At 34.4% G+C, this 22321-nt stretch overlaps 1 protein-coding gene across 2 annotated transcripts in view; it reads right to left on the bottom strand.

The window, feature by feature from the left end:
• The window catches only part of lds (transcription termination factor lodestar), a 58695-nt gene extending 41673 nt beyond the window's left edge, over positions 1-17022 (bottom strand). For both annotated transcript variants that reach the window (XM_069841931.1, XM_069841930.1), the window contains exons 1-8: positions 16899-17022; positions 10108-10798; positions 8501-8773; positions 4921-5056; positions 4743-4820; positions 3610-3681; positions 709-915; positions 407-556 (exon numbers count right to left, since the gene is read on the bottom strand). In XM_069841931.1, the coding sequence (XP_069698032.1) occupies positions 407-556; positions 709-915; positions 3610-3681; positions 4743-4820; positions 4921-5056; positions 8501-8773; positions 10108-10788 (1597 nt within the window). In that variant the 5' untranslated portion in view covers positions 10789-10798; positions 16899-17022. The remainder of the gene's footprint in view (positions 1-406; positions 557-708; positions 916-3609; positions 3682-4742; positions 4821-4920; positions 5057-8500; positions 8774-10107; positions 10799-16898) is intronic.
• Between the last annotated feature and the right edge of the window lie 5299 nt (positions 17023-22321).

The raw sequence follows: 22321 nt of genomic DNA, 5'->3' as shown, positions 1-22321 counted from the left end.
AGTTGTGGAGCTTCTGGTTTAATTTGTTTCAACTATGGTTTTTAACTTAAAAAATTCTGATTTTAATAAAGAAAACCTGATTTTGATTTTAATTTTAAAAATCATTATTTCTTTCCATCGTGCTGAAGATACACCACTTGTTAAACTTCTGATAATTTACAAAATATGACCTATTTCATCACAAAAAAAAAAAAAAAAAAAAAACCTAATTTTAACACTGCCTTGATACGACATTAGATGTAGCTATCAAACATAAATCCTTGTTTTTGGACAATGATGTTTCTTTCACAGGCTGCAAAGAACTCACTCCTTCAAAACTCATATCTAACAACCTATATTTAAAAAAAAATTCTCAAAAGTGAAATATGGAATAAAATTCATACATTAGCAATTAAAGTTAACATACATTTACGTTTTCTTGTAGCCCATGAACTCTCACTATCTTCATCTTCTGAATCAGACTTTTCTACTCCTTCACTGTCATTTTCTTTTTCTTCCTTGGTCTTCAAAACTAAAGATATCATAGTAAGTGTTTTTCCCAGACCCATGTCATCAGCTGAAACCAATAAGTATATCATTTTATACAAACTCAGAACAGGTCCACCATCCTACTATAACTTACACAATCAGTAATGGAACATTAATTTTATATTTATATACATGATATATGCATGGTATGTCACATTTAAAACAATAGTTTGAACTTACCAAGAATTCCACCATAAGGTTTCTCTCTTTCTCTCCACATAAGCCATGCTAATGCATGTTTCTGATGTGGCATTAATTGAACGCTTGATTTCAATGCTCTTGGGTCTTCAGAAATTACATCTTCTTCAGGACACGACTTCAATGATCCATGAAGATGTTTGAGTGTATCTATAGTCATTGCTTTCTCTGCTCTGTGCGTTTCGAGAGCTGCATATAGAAGCAGAATTAATTAATTAAACGTATATCTATTCAGATAACAGGCAATCTAAATTAAATTACTGTTCTTGATAAGACCATGTGGTACACTGATATAAAAAACATTTGAAGATAGTTTGAATGAAGAACTACTCGTACATTAACAAAATGGGGGAAGGGGAAAGACAAAGAAAAGCAAGAGAATAGTAGTTGAGGAAAACAAGATAGAAAAGCTGGTAACAATGACAAAAACAGCTGTTAAAAAACCCACAGTTGAATCAGTTTTCATTTACAATAAAGTAAAGGCAATAAATGCACCAAAATCTGAACTGGTATATTAGCTATGGGGGAAAGAAGGTTGTTTTTTTTTTTCAGTTAATCTGTTGTAGTGGCCCAGATTACTTTGGAGACCTACAGTTCTTTCATAATTATTTTGCAAAGCATTTTATTTAATTCATTCTAATTGAAAAAGGCTACAGAACAAAAAAATGGAGAAGAATGAAGCATGTGTGTAATTACACTGGTCTCACAAAAAAAATTTCAAACATTTTACTCAAAACTTGAGCGACACATTTCACTTTGAAATAAGCAAATTTTTCACAATGTTTTTGTTAATAACTCGAAAACTAATTGACTCACAAAAATGAAGCTTCATCACATCATTATCTATAACACAGTGATTAAGTGTACAAAAAATCAAGGACGTAGCTTGAAAATGTAGAAACAGAAATTTCACTCATCACCCCCCTTAATGACATTTGCTATTATAGCCCGTTCAATGCTGTGAATAACTGATGATTTCTTCCTTCTTGGAGGTGTTCACAATATACATTCACTTGTCGATGCCTGATCTTGCTCCATAGATAACGAAAGGAATACTGAAAAGACCAATGTGTTGAATGTAGGATAGTACTAACTGTACATGTGGTATATATTATACGACATCCCACCCTTCCTCTCTGCATCTTGCCCCACAAAGAAACAGCTCAGAAAGAGAGACACAGGCAGTACTCATACCTTATCTGATACAACTTTTGTATTTTGGCTGGAGTGTAAAAATAAATGTAATGCACGCAAAATAGGTACCATCCATTTCCAGTCCAATGATTGTTATTGCTCAAGAAATACCACATCCAATGTATTTGAAAATGAAATTTTTTTACTGTAGTTTTTTTTTTTTTTTGTAAAGACACCTGAATTGATATCTCATATCAGTATAGTTGTTTCCAATGAAATCTTGAATTGCAGTTGGTGACAGAGTTCAAAACACTCATTGTGATTGTTTTTCAATTTTCAGATTATAGCACTACTGAATTCCTTAGGATGAGATCTATGTGAAGGTATACTCTTAACTCCTTGGATGACTGATTTCGAATTTAATGCATTGTTTTCAAAGATGAAAATACATCGCAGGTGCTCATGTAAAGGGGGTTAAGTCAAATTGTAAGGTATGTAAACTTCTCTCCTTTGGTACTGAACAAATCCCCTTTTTCACAAACTAAGGAGTACTGTAGCTGCATCATGGATGGAAGAATGATTTAACACCTTTAACACAAGAAAAAAGTAATTATGGACAGTTGAAATCTGTACTTATCGCAGTTTAGCGAAATCATACTTAACCCCCTTTACACGAGCATCCGCGATATTAGGAATATATTAGTCCCATGTAACTCTGTTTACTTTTGTGCGAGATCGTGCATATTTGCTTGTTTTCCGCACAGAACCAATACGCGGTAAGTGTGAAATACCACGTTCAGTGTTCCTAACCTAACACACATAACAATTTCCCTCTTCTTACCGCTTAAGCGCAACATTCATTTTACTGCTTTAGGCTTTTAACATATTATTTTTAGAGATGTTTAACATAGTAATAATTATAAATTGGAAACTTACCACTGCAATTTCACCTAAATTGCAATGTTAATTATTGTTTTTAAATATTTGCAAAAATTAAGTAAAGTCTACTACTCCACGAAACTTATTGCATTCCTGATACAAGTAACATTAAGGAAGCCGTGAAAAAATCAACGAGATTCCAGATGCCGATGTTATTGCTGCAATATGTTATATAAATAATGTTAAAATATTAAAATGAAAAATAAATCATTACATAACCTTACCGTTTGTTTTAAGTTCGCATTTATAGACTGGGGGAAAAAAAAAAGACAGACGTATATCACGGCCTGCTGGAGTATAGTAAACACAGAAAACATTTTACAGCAACAATGTTGAAGACAGATATTTTGGTGTTCCGAAGTTGGCGTCATTAAACAGAAACCAACATGGAGATTTCATTGCAACTAATTAGAAATTCGTCTTTCAGGTATGTAATAAACGATCTTCGCACAAAATAATGTATGATACACGAGCGGTATGTTTGTTTTCATGTTCTCGGAAATTAAAAAAGCTCAACTACGTTTCGCTTTTTCAATCTTTTCCTCGACCATGAAAACGTCAACATACTGCTCTTGTAACGTATATTACTATTATGTGTATCTTAGTTCTTCTTCTTCTTTGGCACTACAGCCCTTGTAGTCTAGCCTTGGCCTCCCTTAGGATTTTGTTCCACTCCTGCCTAACCACAGCCTTCTCCCTTCATCTTCTCACTCCTAAAGTCCTTAGATCATCCTATTTTAGTTATTATTAATGTCTTAAATACTGGTCACACTATTCAATAAGTAAAATACTGACTCTTCAAAATCTTACCTTTTTTTCCCATCCCTGCCGTGGATGGCATTGAACCTAAGAACGCTGTTTTTCTGGGGACGCCATCTTTATCTGCAAAATTATATTGTCAAGAAAACACAAAAATTACAAGCTTTTCTTACAGAGAAAAATAAATACTCTTATTTTCGAATTTTCAACGGCTATATCTAAATAAATAAAATGAAAGAAGTCTATCTGGCAACACTGTGCTGTCTCGTTTTTCTGATGTACAGGGTCTACCAGAGAACAGGCCATTTTAAGGAAAATATATCTCTTACAGAACAGATGAACAGGGGTAAACTGCATGCGCATTCTATTGTCAATACAATGTTATTTAGACATCATGGAGAAGTGGAGCAGTGCACGTACTTTTGCAATTATAAGCTTTGCAAGAGTGACAATTTTGAGATCCTAAAAGTGAATTTCGTCGTCAATCTAATTTATAGCACCATGATCTCACTCCATCCGCTCATGTGACAAACACAGGTTACCAACTTAGAGGAAAGTGGTTCGGCACTGATGAAAAAATCTCCAGGGAAACAGAAGACTGCGTACTCCAGACAACATTGATGTATCTACTTTGGCTTTCTGTGACCAGGAGTTCAACGTGCTTAGCACCAACAATGTGTGTGAATGAATGGTGGTCACTTGAAGGACGTCCTTTTCAAGAAATAAATGGCAGACTTTGTACTTAATGATCTTATGTACATTTTCAGGGTTTAAATCAAGTAAAGAACACACATTTATATGAAACTTGAACGAAAAGCAATCAGAAAAATGCTAAGCAATTAGCGAGACATAATTATAGATTATAATAGTGTTCTGAACAGAAATGTGTGGTGTTGCCATGTTCTGTCACAGAAATGACAGAGTTCATAATATGTGTAATGCTGAAAATATGACAAATTTAATGTTACTGCAGATTCACTGTATAATGAAACACTGATACAAATTATTTGAAAAATTATATACATCGTCAGGCACGAAATTCACTCTCACTTTTGTTATTAGCTACTTATTTTCTCAAAATTAAGTTACGAAAAATGTGGAATTTATTATAGTCAGTTTTACTAATTAACCGAAGAAGTCATCTCCCCTCTTGTCCCTTTTCATTTCGAAAAATGTTACCATACCTTTTGGCAAGCCAGGAATCATTCTTTCACCTTTTACAGTAATGTCAACATGTGGCTTTCTTTCACCTTCGGCTGATTCTGTGAACACATATATACAGGTTACCTTCTCAATCACTCAGCCAAAGTCAAGTAAGTGTTAAAATATAAATTTTCAGATCATGCAATGAAATGATCAGACCTGGCACTGCATCGAAGTTAGACGACTGCCACCGATCCATCAGTTTCTTTAATCTGGTTTCTTTTTCAGACAAAGCTATCTGAATTCTGATACCACGATCTGGTAGGTTTGATAGATTTACAGTTTTTAAAATCATCTAGAAGAAAGTAGGACACAGTATTTTTATCAATCTGGACTGAAGAAAAACATTGTTATATAATGCAAATCTAAACATGATAAAAATAAACGAACATTCTAAACTGGAAGAGAATCAATTTCTAAGTTAAACTTGTGAGAAAATTGTCTGAGGTACATATCCCAACCAAGTCATCTACAAAAAGATTTTGTTATAAGTTTGGTGTCGGACAAGCAAACAGTAAAGGACTGTTTTAACAGAAGAGAAATTTAATGAAATTGGAACAGCATAAGAAAAGTCCAAGAAAATTTCTCAATTATCTAGCAGCACAGTATACAGGTTCACGTGAATCCGCAAATACAGCAACAAAATTACTGTAAGTGTGACCTTATAAGAGTTCAGTGATTCAAAGGCTGGATAATCTCGACAGCAACATTAGAATTCGATTTTTTATTGATACCTGCAGTATATACATGATGAGATTGTGAATTCTGAGCTGATTTCTTTTATTTAAAGTATTTTCTTTTAAGCTATTTAGTTAGTTTTTAATTATATAATTGAGGTGTGCCTATAAGTTGGTAACAAAAATATTAAAATAAACCTATAATATGTTTTATTTTTCAGAATCAAGTTTTAATATATACAACAAATTTCCACAACTTTTTGAATTTGCATGTAATTACTTCAAACCTGACTTCTAATGTGTCCACTGTAAAGGTTTTAATCTAAGAAAATTAAAATCATCAGTACTAGTTGCAGAAGACACAGCTCTGCAGTACACCCCCAACTCTGGCTACTAGCAACAGGCATCTACAGTAAAATCCCTCGTATCTAGCACCCAAATAACCGGCAATACCAAAACAATGGCACTTTTGGCTAGGCAAAAAAAAAAAAAAAATTGTCATTCATGCGAAAGGAAAGTGTTGGACAAAGATGTCAGATGTTTTTGTGGATCGCACATGCCATATGTTGTGTTTACTCTTTACATTGATCACACGTGAAAACATAGACAGAAAACCCCATTATGTCCCTGGTGTAGATCAGGTAGCACCAATAAGCTGTCACTTGGGCCTTGCAAACCATGCACAAAGACAATATCTTTAAATTTACTACTTGAACTTGCCTGTTTCGAAGAAGTGTTGGACGAGTCTAAATAGGAAAGTGTGAAATTCTCTGTTACGCTGTAGTGCATAAAACTTTCATTTGAGTAATAGATAGTATATATAAACAAGCAGACATTAGAGATATGTTAAAGAGGTTCAAATCATCGAGTGCTAAATCATCTTCATAGTAGCGACCTTGGCTATACACTGCTCTTCACAGCACATGGCCGCCATTTATTGTCATAGAGTTAGTATTTTTTATGCAATTATGTATTACTGTAATTATGAACTGATGAATGTACATTAATATATTCAGTACTAAAAATAAACACTGTATGTATCTCAAAACTTAATTTTTAAATATCTAGGCCTATACAAAAATTACTAAATTTCAAAATGGAAAAAAATGTTTGTGCAGTACAGTACGTCTTTACATAACTTATAAACGTATTTTCCAATTATCCGGCACTGGCTTTGTCCCACAATTGCCAGATACGAGGAATTCTACTGTATAATGAACACAAGAACTGAAAAGAATAACTCTTCTCGGGTTCTCAGCCAGGTGAGTTGGACATTTCCTTCCAAGCTTTCGATGGCTAGCTCTGCCATCTTCTTCAGGGAATGAAGTGTCGTGGGACCATGTCTAGCAGGTATATATACGTCAGTAGGGCTTCCTGCTGCTGGCCAATCAGGAGCTAGTTCCTAGTCCCGACCACCTGTCGCATTCTGGTTGGCCGAAGCAATGGCCAATCAGGAGCTAGTTCCTGTCCCGACTGCCTGCCATGTGTTGGTAGTCGAAGCGTGTTGATGGCAGGTTTCCATACTGTACTCAGCTGTAGGCCCCCGTCTCTGTTGAAATTATTGCCATCCAGCTGCATTTTGATGGTTTCCTTGATGACCAGGTCCCAATAACTTGATGTCTTGTCCAGACGGTGGTGGCGCCGAAATCTATCTTGTGGCCCGTTTCTAGGCTGTGTTGCACAACTGCAGACTTATTGGGGTAATTGTCTTACGCTGCATTGATGTTCTTATATATATATATATATATATATATATATATATATATATATATACACACTGGTTAGACATGGTCCCACAACACTTCATTTACTGAAAATTTTTTTTAAAATTGGGTTATTTTACGACGCTGTATCAACATCTAGGTTATTTAGCGTCTGAATGATATGAAGGTGATAATGCCAGTGAAATGAATCTGGGGTCCAGCACCGAAAGTTACCCAGCATTTGCTCGTATTGGGTTGAGGGAAAACCTCGGAAAAAAACCTCAACCAGGTAACTTGCCCCGACTGGGATTCGAACCCGGGCCACCTGGTTTCGCAGCCAGATGCGCTGACCGTTACTCCACAGGTGTGGACTTTTTCTGAAAAAGATGGCAGAGCTAGCCATCGAAAGCTTGGAAGCAAATATCAACTCACCTGGCTGAGAACCCGAGAAGAGTTATTCTATATCAAATGCCGGAAAAGCCTCAAGTCATACAAGAAATGAAAAGACTACAGTGGACTATAGTGGACTTTATGTTGTCAGCACACAGCTGGATACATTAAGAAGATTGAATGAGTGAAAGGTTTTAATCTATGCATCTCTCTTTGCAGCTAAGATGCTTTTCAAAATTTAGCATACAACCCTGAAAGACACCACACTGTCAGAACAGGAGTATTAGGACAATGTCTTACGTTTCCTGATACATTTACAATAGGAACAGCTTTTGTTCTTATAATAAATATCTCAACAATAACCATGCATTATTCTATACTTTACCTCACCATGATTACAAAACACAGGTGAAGAGAAAAGGCTGGTCATCCAGTTTATGCATACAGTGTCTATAAATCACAAGCAGCAGTCAGGTAGTTAATGCACTTCAGTATTTTCAGAAAAAATAGATGTGCCATAAACTACTGTGTATATGTCTCAGTGACAGATATTGCGACTGCTGGAAAACAGGAGAATCCACTTCAGGAGGAGAGGGACAGTGAGAAGGGGAGGAGAGAGACAGAGAGAGAACGAATGTAAGTACACAAATACATGCTTTCAAACTAAAACGTGAAAAGTAATGAAACCAGATCATTAGGAAATAAGAGATTTTCAAATGACAAGCTGAAAATACGTAATTAATTTTACATATTCATAATTGTTGAAAAGCTGATTTCACTAACAACAATACTTTTTTCGAAACGAAGAACCAAAGCAGTTGGTCTAATACTGTAATTCAATCCCAGCATTTAACCATAATGGATCATACGAGACTAAGAGGAAGGCAGAGGGAAGATGGAGAATGCTGGGTTTGCAGTGAAGAACCTGCCCTTGGGCAGAAAGCTATGAATGAATAAATTTAACCATACCCGTAACTTTTCAATTTCCTTTGATACAGAAACAATATCTGACTGCAATGCTTTCTTCTGAACAATGAGAGAATGAAAGTCACTAGATGAATTTGGTGAACTCTTCTTTTCTGAAATGGCCACACTCTGAAAGCTTCGTTCTATTGCATTAACAGCTTCATCTTTCATCCCTGGTTTAGAGACATCTGATATTGGTGTTGATGATAATGCAGGTTTAAAATTACTCTCACTTTCACTGTTTGCTGATTGTTTTGCTACATTAACAGGAGAACACTGTAAGAAAAACCAGTCAGTTAATATTAGGCCTAACTTTCATTAAATGACGAGCATAATAGCAGAATTACAGCGGAGCTCCACTACAAGCACTATTCACCGAGTGTATTTCCCTCTTGTCCATCTTCAGTCACCTGGCTGTTATGTATTGCATATAGTAAGTTGCCTCTCAAAATATCAAGTCATTTTAAATAGTTGCAATATGCCAGTAAGAGAATTTTTGTGGTTTGTTAGAAGGTTAGAAATAACTCAACTTTTACATGATAGTGAGTACTACAAATACTGCATGTAAATATAAAATAAATTAATGTGCAATACGCGGAATTAGAACACTCTAAGAAAATTCAATCGTAACTAATGTGGGTATAGTATTTTGAGCAATTCAATGTTTCAGATTGTAAAACATCTGGTGAAATTGTCATTCTGTGTATCAGCATTTTAATATTTTTACCTTGTGTAACAAACGAGAAATAATGCATTTTTTTTATTCTCATAGTTTACTATTAATGACATTAAACCATTTAGTGAAGTTTCTTCATTGTTATAATGAGGAAATAGAATTGAATATGGCAGTAGAAAAAAGGCCCATCTAAACATTAGAAATTTTCAAGAGAGAAAACTGAATACTATTCATATTATTTTCTATGCATCAGCACGACTTTCTTCAAATTCTGAAAGGCTTGCAATTGACTTAATGGACCTCTCTTTTAGTCAATTTATATGTCTCATGATGGGATGGACTGTATTTTAATGCAATAAAACTATTTTCAGAAAACTGTAGACAGGCTCTTTTTCTAATGGCCAATTCAATTGCCAATATAGCTACTCACTGAATCGTCTTATTTTGCACAGCATTTGACACTGCCTTACACTTGACAGCATTTCACTTAAGACATCACATCAAAAGCATGACAGTCTTGAAAGTTAAATTTACAACATATGTCCGGTAAGTAAATAACAAATTAATAACACTTATCGACAAATACAAACAATAACAAATGAATGACACTAATCAACAAATAAACGAGAATCACACATGCAAAAACAAACATGCACGTACACGCACCCCCCCCAACCCCCTTGAAGTGCAGTGTGTTTACATGGGTGAACTGCGCAATAGAACTTCACATTACTATCAACCAAGCGTTGATCCATTCTTTTTGCCATTAAGTGTACATTTAAAGTAATAAATCTCTATGCATTAAATCCTTGATTTGCTCAGAATGGGATAATTGAGGGTTATGGGTTTCATGCATGGTGCCACAGAATTATAATTTCTCACAACAAAATAACACAACAGTTTAATCATGCAATGTAGCTAGCTAAAAACTTACCTCTTTAATCAACATTATGCTTGAGTCCTCATTCCTTGCTTCAGAGCTAGGTGTTCCCTTTTCTTTCTTATCTGAATGAAAGGCTTGTCTCGAAGTAGGACCAGACATTACAGAAGAATCCACAGCAGAGTTTTCTACATTCTCAGACTTCTGTGCTTTTATTGATAATTCAGCTATGGATGTGTTCAATTCAACAGAATTTTCAACAGACGAATTATCCGATATTGAGATTTTACTCTCATCCTCTACTAAATGAACAGAAGAAGTATCTGATACTGAAATTTTTCCTTCAGCCTCATTTACATCAACAGTCGAATTATCTGAGACAGAGATTTTTCCCTCATCTTCACTTACATCACTATCATCGTCTGAATCAGTGTCGTCTGACTCTATTATACGGACATTTTCTCTGTACCTTCCAGTACCTGTGACAGGATGTAGTGATTTTCTTATTTCCTTAGAATCACATTTACTGGATTCTCTTTCTTCCACACTTTCATCAGAATCTGATGAGTATATCACATTCTTTTTCTGCCTATATGTACCCATATTTTGTCCAGACTTGTTAACAATTAATGTTCTGAATATTTTATTCTGATCTTCCTTCACCGGCGTTCCCTCTAAAATATCAGAACTATCTGTATCAGATGATACATCTGACTGTAGTGTGGTCTCTTCCATTTTATAATATCTGTAAATAAAAAAAACTGTACTTCATCTAAAATTTACTGTAATTCTATAAATAATTGACGACAAAATATTACGAAAAGTTATCTGAAAAATTATCATCATCATTATTATTAATTCTAATTACAACTGAGTTCACACAATATAAAAAAATTCACGACATTAATGTATAACTTTACCTTTGTATATACACTGTATTGTAAAAATTGCATTCAAACTGTAATGTTCTGGAAGCTTATTTTTACATTGTCTGTTATCTTTCCACAGTTAAGTGCAGAAATACTATCCTGAAAATCTATAAATTCCTACTGACCAAGTCACAATAACCCTTTTACAAGATACTAGGGAGGATCAGAAAGTAACACACGACAATTTCTTTACGGTATACTATTTTGGTTAGGACGTTCAGAGTTGGCAGATAGTTTGAATCTTGCACTACAGACAGCAATGGCTCGATTCAGTGTTACCCTGAGGGAACAAGTGGTAACTACCGAGTAAAGATGGAACATGTGCTAGCATCATCTACTTGTGAAGAGCATCGAGATGTACTCCGTTTTTTCTGACCAAAACAAAAAAGTCCGAGTGAAATCAATAGGAAAATGTTGGAGATGTATGGTGCTGATTGTCTGGACCATAGCAAATCTCCAGGTGGTGCAGGTTCTTCGAAAAGGGCCGAGTAAATCTTACCGACGAAGCACGTTACAGATGACAAGTGACCGCTGCAACACCACCCAATGTCAAAGGCATTAAGGCAGCAGTCACCCACCCTACAGTCCAGACTCGCACAGTCTGAGTTTCACCTCTTCAGACCAATGAAAAAATTCCTAGGAGGCCAACGCTTTGGATCAGATGAAGAAGTGAAATCAGTCGTGTGCAGGTGGTTATACACCCAGAAAATGGAGTTTTATGAACGAGATGTACTGAACAGTTAACAGCACTTAATAAGTTAGTATGTCTTGTTATCAAACCCGTAACGAAAAAAGTGATTAAGTTACGTTTATTAGTAAACTAAAATTAATTATTTTGTTAAAATTAGCAGAAGTAAGGCTAGGAATGAGTTCATCATCCACAAAAATAATGCAATGTCAATTAGACTTTTAAATGTTTTTATTGTATATTTTCTGTCACATCCATGACAAATAAGCCCAGGAGGAATGCAGTGTTGCTTGCATTGTGGTGATATCCTCATGTGATAGGCCTAGCTATCTAGACCTTTGAAATAACTATTTTTTTAGACACGTAAAAAAGGTCAGTTTTGGATGAGGCTATATTCCTTTTTATTTAAGTTACCAATCGTTTTGATCAATGTTATTTTTTAAATGGAGTTCTCTGATATTCTAGAAATTTAGCCTACAGCTCTAAGCAGAAGCCTAAAATGTTGATTCTTTATTAATAGTAACAGGCTCATTGCAAAGTAGGTAAAGAAGATTTATTGAATAAAATTCCAACAATAATGCAACTTCTCGTGGATATACCTGTGTGTAGATGCCTCCTGTAAAAGAATCTCTGCTTGGAGAAAGAAAATAATGACCGATTCTGACTTCAAAGAAGCTCACTTATTGAAAAAAAGAAAAAGGGTTGAAGAAACAAGAAAAAAATTTAAATTATCAGATTCTAAAAAGTTGAAAGATAAACGAACAAGAGACGATGCTTGTCAGAAGAAATGTCCGGAAAAAAAAATTGTTTCCATGCAGCAACCACCTTAGCAAAAATTGTCGCCAGTGGGTTAGTATCAGTCCATTCAGTCACTCAGAAAAGCTGTTAGCAGAGTAAAGAAGTCAATGCCCAAAAGTTCATCGAAGTAGCAAACTGTTCTCCTGAAATTAACATCAGAAATTAAGCCTGTGTTTAGGAAGACTGAAGGCAGCAATCGTAGGTCCCAAAGAGCTATTAGGAAAGAACAAATTGAACTCTTGTACAACTTTTATTACAGAGGTGAAGTTAGTTATCAGGCTCCAGGAAAAAGAGATACAAAGTATGTCAAAGATCCAAAAACAGGCAAGTGATATATTCTCCAGAAGAAATACGTGGTTGTTATTTAAGGAAAGACTTTCAATTGTTTACAGAAGAAAATTCTAAGGACAGTGAAAGAGTTGGGCTAAGCAAGTTCTACAAATTACGACCTCATATGCACTTATCCTTTAGTTTACTTCACAATGTTTGCGTCTGCCACTATCATGAAAATTTAAACTTTTTAATTGAAACTGTAAAAAAGGAAGTAATTACCACATTTTGCTGAACACCTGGCAAACTTTTGGAAATATTTCTTGCAACATTGCTGAGGAAAAATATATAACTAGACTGTTATTTTTGTAAAACTAAGATTTTTTACCATATCATTCAACCTGAGACAAATATTGGAAAGAATGTTACTTAGAGACAGTGGAATGAAGTAGCCTACATAGCTGGTCGAAACCTAGAGAAGTGGAAGCTTCACTCGAAGTTGTCATCAGTGAAATTTAAATTGAATTGAAAGAGGAGAATTGGGAGAACAAATTTAAAAGGTATGCAAAACACGTCCTTGCAAGGGGTTCGGGGCTGCAAGAAACTAAATATATGAGCTCCAAGTCTGTTGGCCACTAGTCTCACTCCAGGTTATGCTGCTCCACTGAAGGAGCTCTAGAAAATTTTGAAGGGGAAAACCGAAAATGGATGTAACCTCTTAGGTACCACATACGCGAGGGGGACGGAAATATGATCAAAGTGATCACGGGACGGGACGAGGAGGAAATGGCTGGTGTAAATCTGCACATTGAAATGAACTGTGTCATTTCGCAGTGCAGGAGGAGTCGAGAAGACTCTGTCGTCTGTTGTTCGATGACAAGGCAGGTGAAGACCGTCAGAAGAGACGCCGTGAATTCTGAATCTGTGAGCTGAATAACCAACTTTTAAGGTTCAAGGTTCATTACATCGTTAGCAAGATCCAACTTGATTAAATTGTATTACTTATTATTTTGTTTTCCTAGTTTATAAGTAAAGTAACATTTCCCATTTCAAACAAATCAGTTAACTAAAGGCTGTTCATGTTAATTTTTTACCAGTGTTGTACAAGGGATTAGGCCTACAAAGTCCAAGGTAGGCTATGATTTGCAATTGTGTGACCTACTTACTAAAGTATTTAACTAAAAAATAAGTTTCAAAACTATTTCTGACTTTATTTGTACAGTACTTAGGTATTGCTGTAAGATAAAACAGTTTTTCCTACATATTAGGCTACACACTTAATTCAACACCTTGTTGCACTCGTCACACCCATAACAAATTTATGTCACACCTGTAATAAAAAAATTCATATCTAAAATAATTATAATTCAAAAATAATTTAGGACTATGAAATAGATACCTCAATAATTGTACATTCTTGGAAAAATAGTCATATGTACTACTCTCAACATAATTCAGAGTTCATTCATTAGAATGTTTAAGGTTACAAATCTATGTCCGAAAAATGGCACACCCCTAACCAAAGTTTGAAGTTAAACACATAATACTTTGTTATAATAATTTTTCTAAATCTATTTGTTGAAGATGTTTGCTCTTTTTGAGAAGAAAACAGTCCAATAATTGGGGCGCTAAAATAAACATTGCATATTAGATTAAACGTAATTAAAAAAAAAAAAAATTGAGTGCAAATGTCACACCTGTAACAATGGGATGGCCCCTATGTTCTTATCTATTTAGAATACCTTACACCACACTTTCGTTGGATAACAAAGTGAATGGAAATCGAAATTATAATTTTGCTGTTCCTAGAAACAATAGCAACATGTTGCTCCTTTTGGAGAATAATCCTGCTTCAATTTGAAACACAATGATTGCAAACTGGTGCAAATTGTTGAAGATTTTGATCAATGTGATTCTAAAGATATTCATACGAATAATGTACCGGTATGAATTATTTCAGAAGATCACGCTACTTAATATGTTCTAATAAAATTTTCTTCTCACAGACAAGAGTCTTTCTTCAGGTATTTATGCATTGTTCAGAAAGTGCTGGAAGATGATGAATATAAAATTGTATGACTAAACTGTATGGGCACAAATCAAACAGTATTCAAATACAAAGATGATATTTCTGTGATTTCAAAAACAAACATAGTAATCAGTATTATTTCAAAACCACAAGTGATCGAAACAGAACATGTGCACTATTATTTTTATGTTCCAGTTGATATTAAGGAAGATTAACAAACTTTCGTATGTATTGAAGCATTCTAATAATGTTTAAATTCTAATTTCTACATACAAACACTTAAATAATAATGGGTTGGACATTTTTTCCTTCCGTAACATGACTCGAAGTTATTATTTTAGTAGTTTTCCATTGTTAAAGAGCGTATTCCGAATCTCAGCGGTGAGCAATCTGATGACATCATGGTGTTCCAAATTTTAACGATTATGTCATTGATGCTTTACCGCTGTTGCACCAGTTCCATCAGCTAGTAGAGGTGGTGGCAGTATCCATCAGTGAATCTGATTGGTTCTTGTATAGGGCAGGAATTAGAAGACGAATAACACTGTGCACTATTGTGTCATGATGGTGTGTTCTACTGTGTTGTTTGTAATGAGCACAACGTAAAAAAATATGTTAATGGGTTATGAACGAATATGTCAATGGACCAGTTATTACTACTGGTTCAAGAAATAAATTGTTTATGCTCTCTTTTCTTTGAACGAGATGACAGTATGGAAATTTCGCAAAATCTTGCTAACATAACACATAAGTATAACAACTTGTACAGCCACCATAACAGCCATTGAACCTTCCAGCAGTTTTGTTCCTATTTCGCTGCAGTGTGACGTCATTGATATCCATCGGTCCGGTGAGATTTGGAATACACTATAAGCATGCAACCGAAAATATGACGGTAATGTTTAAATATGTAATAACTCGTAGCAAAATTTTCCATTTTTTTTTTTATTTTGGGGTGGGGGGGGGGGAAGACAGATAGAGCAGACATTTGACTTCATTAGCTCGTATAGTTAATCAGTCTCTTTCAATTTCCTTCAGTAACACAAAATTCCCACTAAACTTAGGCTTCTGATGTCATAAGTCAATTTGAACCACACTATGGAGAGTGTTGTTACTAAAGGGTATTGTGGTATGACAGGCTAATTTTAACTTAGACGTTCTTAATATAAACTTCTTGTATAATGTCAATCTGTAACGGATTAAATACCATGGCTTGGCCGAAGAATGGAACTAGTAGTTATTCTAAAACACCCGATAAATTTTTATGCCTAATATCTGCCATATATTTTTATATAAAAAACATCTTGTTTGAATACACAGTAATCGGGGATTGTGATGTGTAACTCGCGATTTTAAGAGAGAAAAAATTGTCAAAAGAGTTTTCTTTTTCATAAGTAGAAGTCTGAAGAAAGAGCGTTATAAAAATGATTAAATTATATTGATAAATTTCCCAAAAAATGTTGAAATATTGCACGAAACCCGTGAAGCAGGTGAGAAGTTGGTGGTTTGAATAGTGTTTTAGAGAAATAAAAATAGCAAAAAAGTATAGAGAGCAGATAAATAACATAGGTACTGTAGCAGTAGAGAAATGTGAATTATTATTGGAAATGAAAGTAAAATGAGATAACTTTGTCTTCACAAAAAAATCTCAAGTGTTTTTCACTGAAGGAACATGGTTATCTAAACATAATAGGCTACAAAACATACACTCAATGAGTAAGCTATGCTAACCTAACTAACCTAAGCTAAGGACAACGATCTAATAAACATGAAGTATTCGAGTGACAGGTCCTTCACAATAGCCAAATAATCAATGGCCTAGATTTTCAGTTAGCCTACATTCGATCAAATCTAATTACACAAATGTCAGTTCTCATAATAGTACTTGTAAATTGAAAATTACAATTATATGGTAACTAAACCGTAGCTGTTACTGTAACGTGTATGTCCTTGGATTAATGTTAACTTTTCAAAATGACACACTCGAAAACAATTTTCGTTATGTCTACTGAGATTTCATGTGAATAAAAAATTCAACCTAATATGTGTAATTGTTGTTGACAGGTTCTTACTTTCATTCGCTTAAAATTAGATGTACAAATATACATTACTGTAATGAATATAACATTACCTTTCTAATAGCTACAATCAAAACAAGGCTTCACAAACTTTCGCGAGTAAAATTCAAATATATTTCACAATCAGTGTTGCCAATTGAAGTGTACGAAAAGTTGCCAAACTATTTCAAAATCGCTAGATTTCTTATTATCACTGGAGACATTTTTATAAATTCCTATTCAAGCCCTGATCAAGAAATGAAAAAGTTCAAACATATTGTCGAAGAAACGCGGTTAGAAATCGCCAGATTTAGTGCTGACAGTGGCGCTACATTGGTCACAATGTTCACAATTCCAAAGAGTTCCGACCAATATACAGAGAGAAGATATCTCGCATCAACTCATAGACATATAAGATGAACTTTCATGTCTATGCATCAACCTAAGGACGAAATACACGAGAATACTCGTACGTATTTTTAAAAGTGAGGGCAGCACTATATACTCTATGCATAGTCAACAGTCTTGAAGATTATTTTCAAAGACGTTTTATAGATTATTTTAATGGAATTTACATTTTTGTTTCCCAAAAGTATGGCATTGTTCGCATTTAAGCCGCCTTTATCAACTGCCTCATTTATAAAATGTTAAGCACAGGAACGCCATTTCGTAATTTCAATTAAAAAAACACGCCAAACGAATTATAATAAAGAGAGAATTGCGCACAAATGTGCATAGATGTCACTGTGCCAAACGAATTATCTTTACACCAAAAACCGGATGCTCCCTGGACCAAATTATCGCACTACGAAATAGCGTTCCTGTGCGTATCAATTACCCCTCATTTATTTTGGAAAGTTGGTTGGTTTTCAGTTCCATGTTTTCCATTCAGGTTTTGTTTCTGAAAACTGCAGACCATGTTTTTTAAGTTGAATCGGTTGGCCCTAAAAGGCATTACCTATGTCAAAAAAATGACATCTTTATGTTTTACCATAATTTGGTGCAAACTGCGAAAAAAAAAAAAAGAACGGAGAAACTTTAGAACATTTCCCGCTGATATCCGCCATGTTGCCTTTTCTTGCGTTACCAACAGAAGCAACTATATCATGCCAGTTTCAAATTAACGTTGAAAAAATTCCTATACTTCAGCTATCATTATTTATCAGATTATTCGAATGAGTAGCCTACAAGCTCTAAAAACCTTAACAAACCAATCAATCCACCTTGGCCTTAAAATATTTCTCTGAAGAATTAATTTCACTTAACAACTGTTTATTTTGAAAAATCACGTCCTCAAAAACCACACAATCCTCAATGAAGAATGATTTTACTGTTTTTTTACAGACAATTTATTTTTCTTATCAGTCCATAGAGCGTTCATGTAAGAAAATAATCTTTCGACATAGCATTTGTTGCAGGGTCACACATAATGAACTCCACTACCACCTTCAAATTTGAGAGTTCTCCTTCAATACTTTTCAAACAATCCACCCAGGCTTCATCTAAATGTTTGGTAGAAACTCGCCTTGGGAAATAAATAACTCACAATAATTGTTTCATAATAGCCCATCTACAGTCACCTGCAATGATGAAGTGCGATGTTTGCAATTTGTAATATAGAATAGACATTGTAAAATAACCCAAATCAAAATAAGTGAACTTACCCTTTCAAATAAGATGTTGAAATGTCCCCTGTTCTGTCCAAGGCGTAGATACACACATTTTATTTTGTTATGGAACACTTTAATTAAAATTAATTTTGTCACTGAATTTGTTTAATTTCTTATTGATAATTTTATGTACCGGTAATCAATTTTTTAGGGCTGTCTCGATATAGGCCTACTGTCGGTTTTTATTTGGATCCAAAATTAGGATGGCACAAACACATAGAAAGTATATGTACTAAATTGTCGAGGGTAATTTTTGTTTTTAGGAAGTTAAGGCCATTGGTTTCAACAGAGACTCTCAGACAGGTATATTTTACACTGTTTGAATCTCACATTAACTATGGAATTCATATATGGGGAAGTGCAACAGGAGTCAATAGCATCTTATTACTACACAAAAGAGCACTGAGGGTAATATTCAATAAAAATACTAAGGAATCATGTAGACCACTATTTCCAGAGTTAAAAGTAATGTCAGTTTACAATCTATTCATTTACAGAACCTTGATATTCCTTAGATCCAACATAGATTTTTATCAGACTAGATCAGATATACATTCCTTTAACACTAGAAATAAAGATAAATTAGATTACACAAGGTGCAGATTGAGTGTGAGCTCAAATACCTGCTTTTTTTAATGGCATAAATATATTTAATAAGCTACCATTGGAGGCGAGAAAGTTACCAATAAATAGGTTTAAGTCCTGCATACATAGATGGTTGCTGAACAGACCTTTCTATTCAGTGATTGAATTCATGGAGTGTGATGTAAATATTGTATTTTAGAAATGTAACCCTTTCTTTATATTTTAATTTGTCTCTTTGTATTTTAATTATACCTTTTGTCCTTATATAAATGTTTTAACCTACAGCATACTCTGTTTATCTCTCAGTGATTGTTTTGTTTATTTCTCAGTGTTTGCTTATTTGACTATGTATGTTTATTTGCTTATAATTATTTGTTTACTTTATATTTATTTGTGCTAAGTTTGTTTGTGCATGTGTGAGTATACATGTGCGTGTGTATACTATCGAACCTGACGATGTCATATCCAGGCCTTGTACACTGGTTTCTGACAAATATTATTATTATTATTATTATTATTATTATTATTATTATTATTAGCATCCCAAAATAAATCATGTGGAGTAAGATTAGGGGATCTTGAAGGCCATAGTCTTTGCAAAATTATTCTCTCCAAAAATGTATCCTAACCAATTCATTGATGCATGGTATATACTGTATGAGCCTAGAATTATCCTGTTAAGATACTATTTAGCAACTATTTTTCATTAAATTTAACTGATCAATAAATGGAACAGAATACTGGAACAGTAAACTTCAGAACAACAGTCCTTGCAAAATAAATTGGGTCAATAATTCAGGATTCACATCACATGCCTGTTTTCTCTCAAGCCAGTTTTGTTTCATTCACTACATACAGGTTTTCAAAATACCAGATTCTGGTATTTTGAGAATTAACATAACCTGACAGTTAAAACCAGGCTTCATCCGTAAAAATGTTCTAACCAACACTACAACACCATGGCGCCAAATTTCTGTAACCATTTACAGTAATGAATATGTTTCACATGGTCGCAGAATTGGTTGTTTTATCATACACAATTTTAAACTCTGCATCACAACACACTTGCATACTGGAAGAGATAGTCTTAACACTGACAGCTATCTGCAACCCTTATTACAATGGGGCAGGGTAAAGTTTTCTCGATCTTGACAGAGTCTAAAGGAAGTTACACCAACTTCTCTGTGAGTATTCTGACCACCGTATTACCTGCGTACTGTGGAGGGTCTAAAAATCACAGTGTAGATACTATTGAAAAATGATGGTGAATACTGAAATGGAGAATGACGGTGAAATGATGGAGAGGAGAAAAGAGAACCACAAGAAAAACCCTCGCAAACATTGCTAGGATTTGAAGTTGAGTCTGCAGTCAACATAAGCTAGAACCCACAATATTGGCTATTTTCAATATCTTTACAAGGTTCAAATTATCAATGTGGTGGGTCTTTTGATTAGTGCTTACTTACTTACAAATGGCTTTTAAGGAACCCGAAGGTTCATTGCCGCCCTCACATAAGCCCGCCATCGGTCCCTATCCTGTGCAAGATTAATCCAGTCTCTATCATCATATCCCACCTCCCTCAAATCCATTTTAATATTATCCTCCCATCTACGTCTCGGGCTCCCTAAAGGCCTTTTTCCCTCCGGTCTCCCAACTAACACTCTATATGCATTTCTGGCCCATACGTGCTACATGCCCTGCCCATCTCAAACGTCTGGATTTAATGTTCCTAATTATGTCAGGTGAAGAATACAATGTGTGCAGTTCTGCATTGTGTAACTTTCTCCATTCTCCTGTAACTTCATCCCGCTTAGCCCCAAATATTTTCCTAAGCACCTTATTCTCAAACACCCTTAACCTATGTTCCTCTCTCAGAGTGAGAGTCCAAGTTTCACAACCATACAGAAGAACCGGTAATATAACTGTTTTATAAATTCTAACTTTCAGATTTTTGGACAGCAGACAGGATGATAAGAGCTTCTCAACCGAATAATAACACGCATTTCTTTCGATTAGTGCTAGAGGATTAATCTCAAAATTTGTAGTTAATTTCTTAAAGAGATTAGGATTGGGCAAAGAATTATTTTTAGATCTTGCTTTAATTTCTATCAAAGGGTCTTTACAAATCTTTCGAAATCATAATCCTTTTTAATGTCATTTGTACACATTCTAAACACTGTTATATCATCCTTTGTTGTCACTTTATGTTTTTATTGATCAATTACTGTAATATTTTCTTTTTATTTTTATTTCAATCTTGTTACTATATTTTGTATTGTATACTTCGTCTTTAATAGCAGCTCAAAATTGAGAAGTTTTTAAAATAAATTATATAACTTTTGACAAAGCTCAAAACTACAATGCTGATGTAAGACCCATGGAATACAATAAATAAAACGAAAAACCATCCTACAAAGTTGCCACAATTACGGATTAGTCACTCTTTAAAGTTACCATGTAACAGGTTTGACAAACTGTAAACTGACTTGCTGGTATGATATGTCCACAACCTCTATGTTCCCAGTGCTGATCTCATTCTAGCTGAGTGTCTGTGCTTTATATTGAAGTAGAAATTTCGAGACATTATCAAAGATTTATTTTCATATCCAATACATTTGCAATAATGTATCAGAAACCATATTTGCTAGTGTATTTATTTACTGTATGAGTTGCAGCCAATTGGGAACCCCCCTCTTGCTTTTCTAAAAACTAGAACTCAAGATGATGAAAACAGGGTTTTACTTGACTTTTCATGCTATAAGTGATAATTTCATTTAATTTTTTTCAATATGAACAACATGAAATTAAAGAAAAACACCAACAACAGAAGTCAAAAGGAGAAGCTTAATCTCCATGGTTCAAAATATTCACAAAGACCACGATGCCAGCTGGCTGGTCGAGAACTACCCAAGTAATAATGCAACCAACATACCATTATAAGATGGATAAACTGAAACCTAGCATCATTTACAAAAAGCGAGATCAATTGTGAAGCTGTAACATGCTCAGCATTAGAAATCAATTTATTGCTTGCAGAATGTACCTTCTTATCAATTTTTCCTTCTTACCTTTTAATGATCCATTATTTGCGATTTAGATGCAAACCATATCACAGAATATAATTCCAGGTAAATAAATTTCTAGAATGGTTGACTATTGTATTCTGACTGAAAAACTGCCTAGATGAAATAATATATGTATAATATGACAACACAGTTGTTATTAGTCGTACATAATGGTG

This window comes from Periplaneta americana, chromosome 12 (genome assembly GCF_040183065.1).
Source record: "Periplaneta americana isolate PAMFEO1 chromosome 12, P.americana_PAMFEO1_priV1, whole genome shotgun sequence".
Lineage (NCBI taxonomy): Eukaryota > Metazoa > Arthropoda > Insecta > Blattodea > Blattidae > Periplaneta > Periplaneta americana.
Note: the sequence above shows the minus strand (reverse complement) of the source record. Positions and strands in the feature narration are given on the sequence as shown.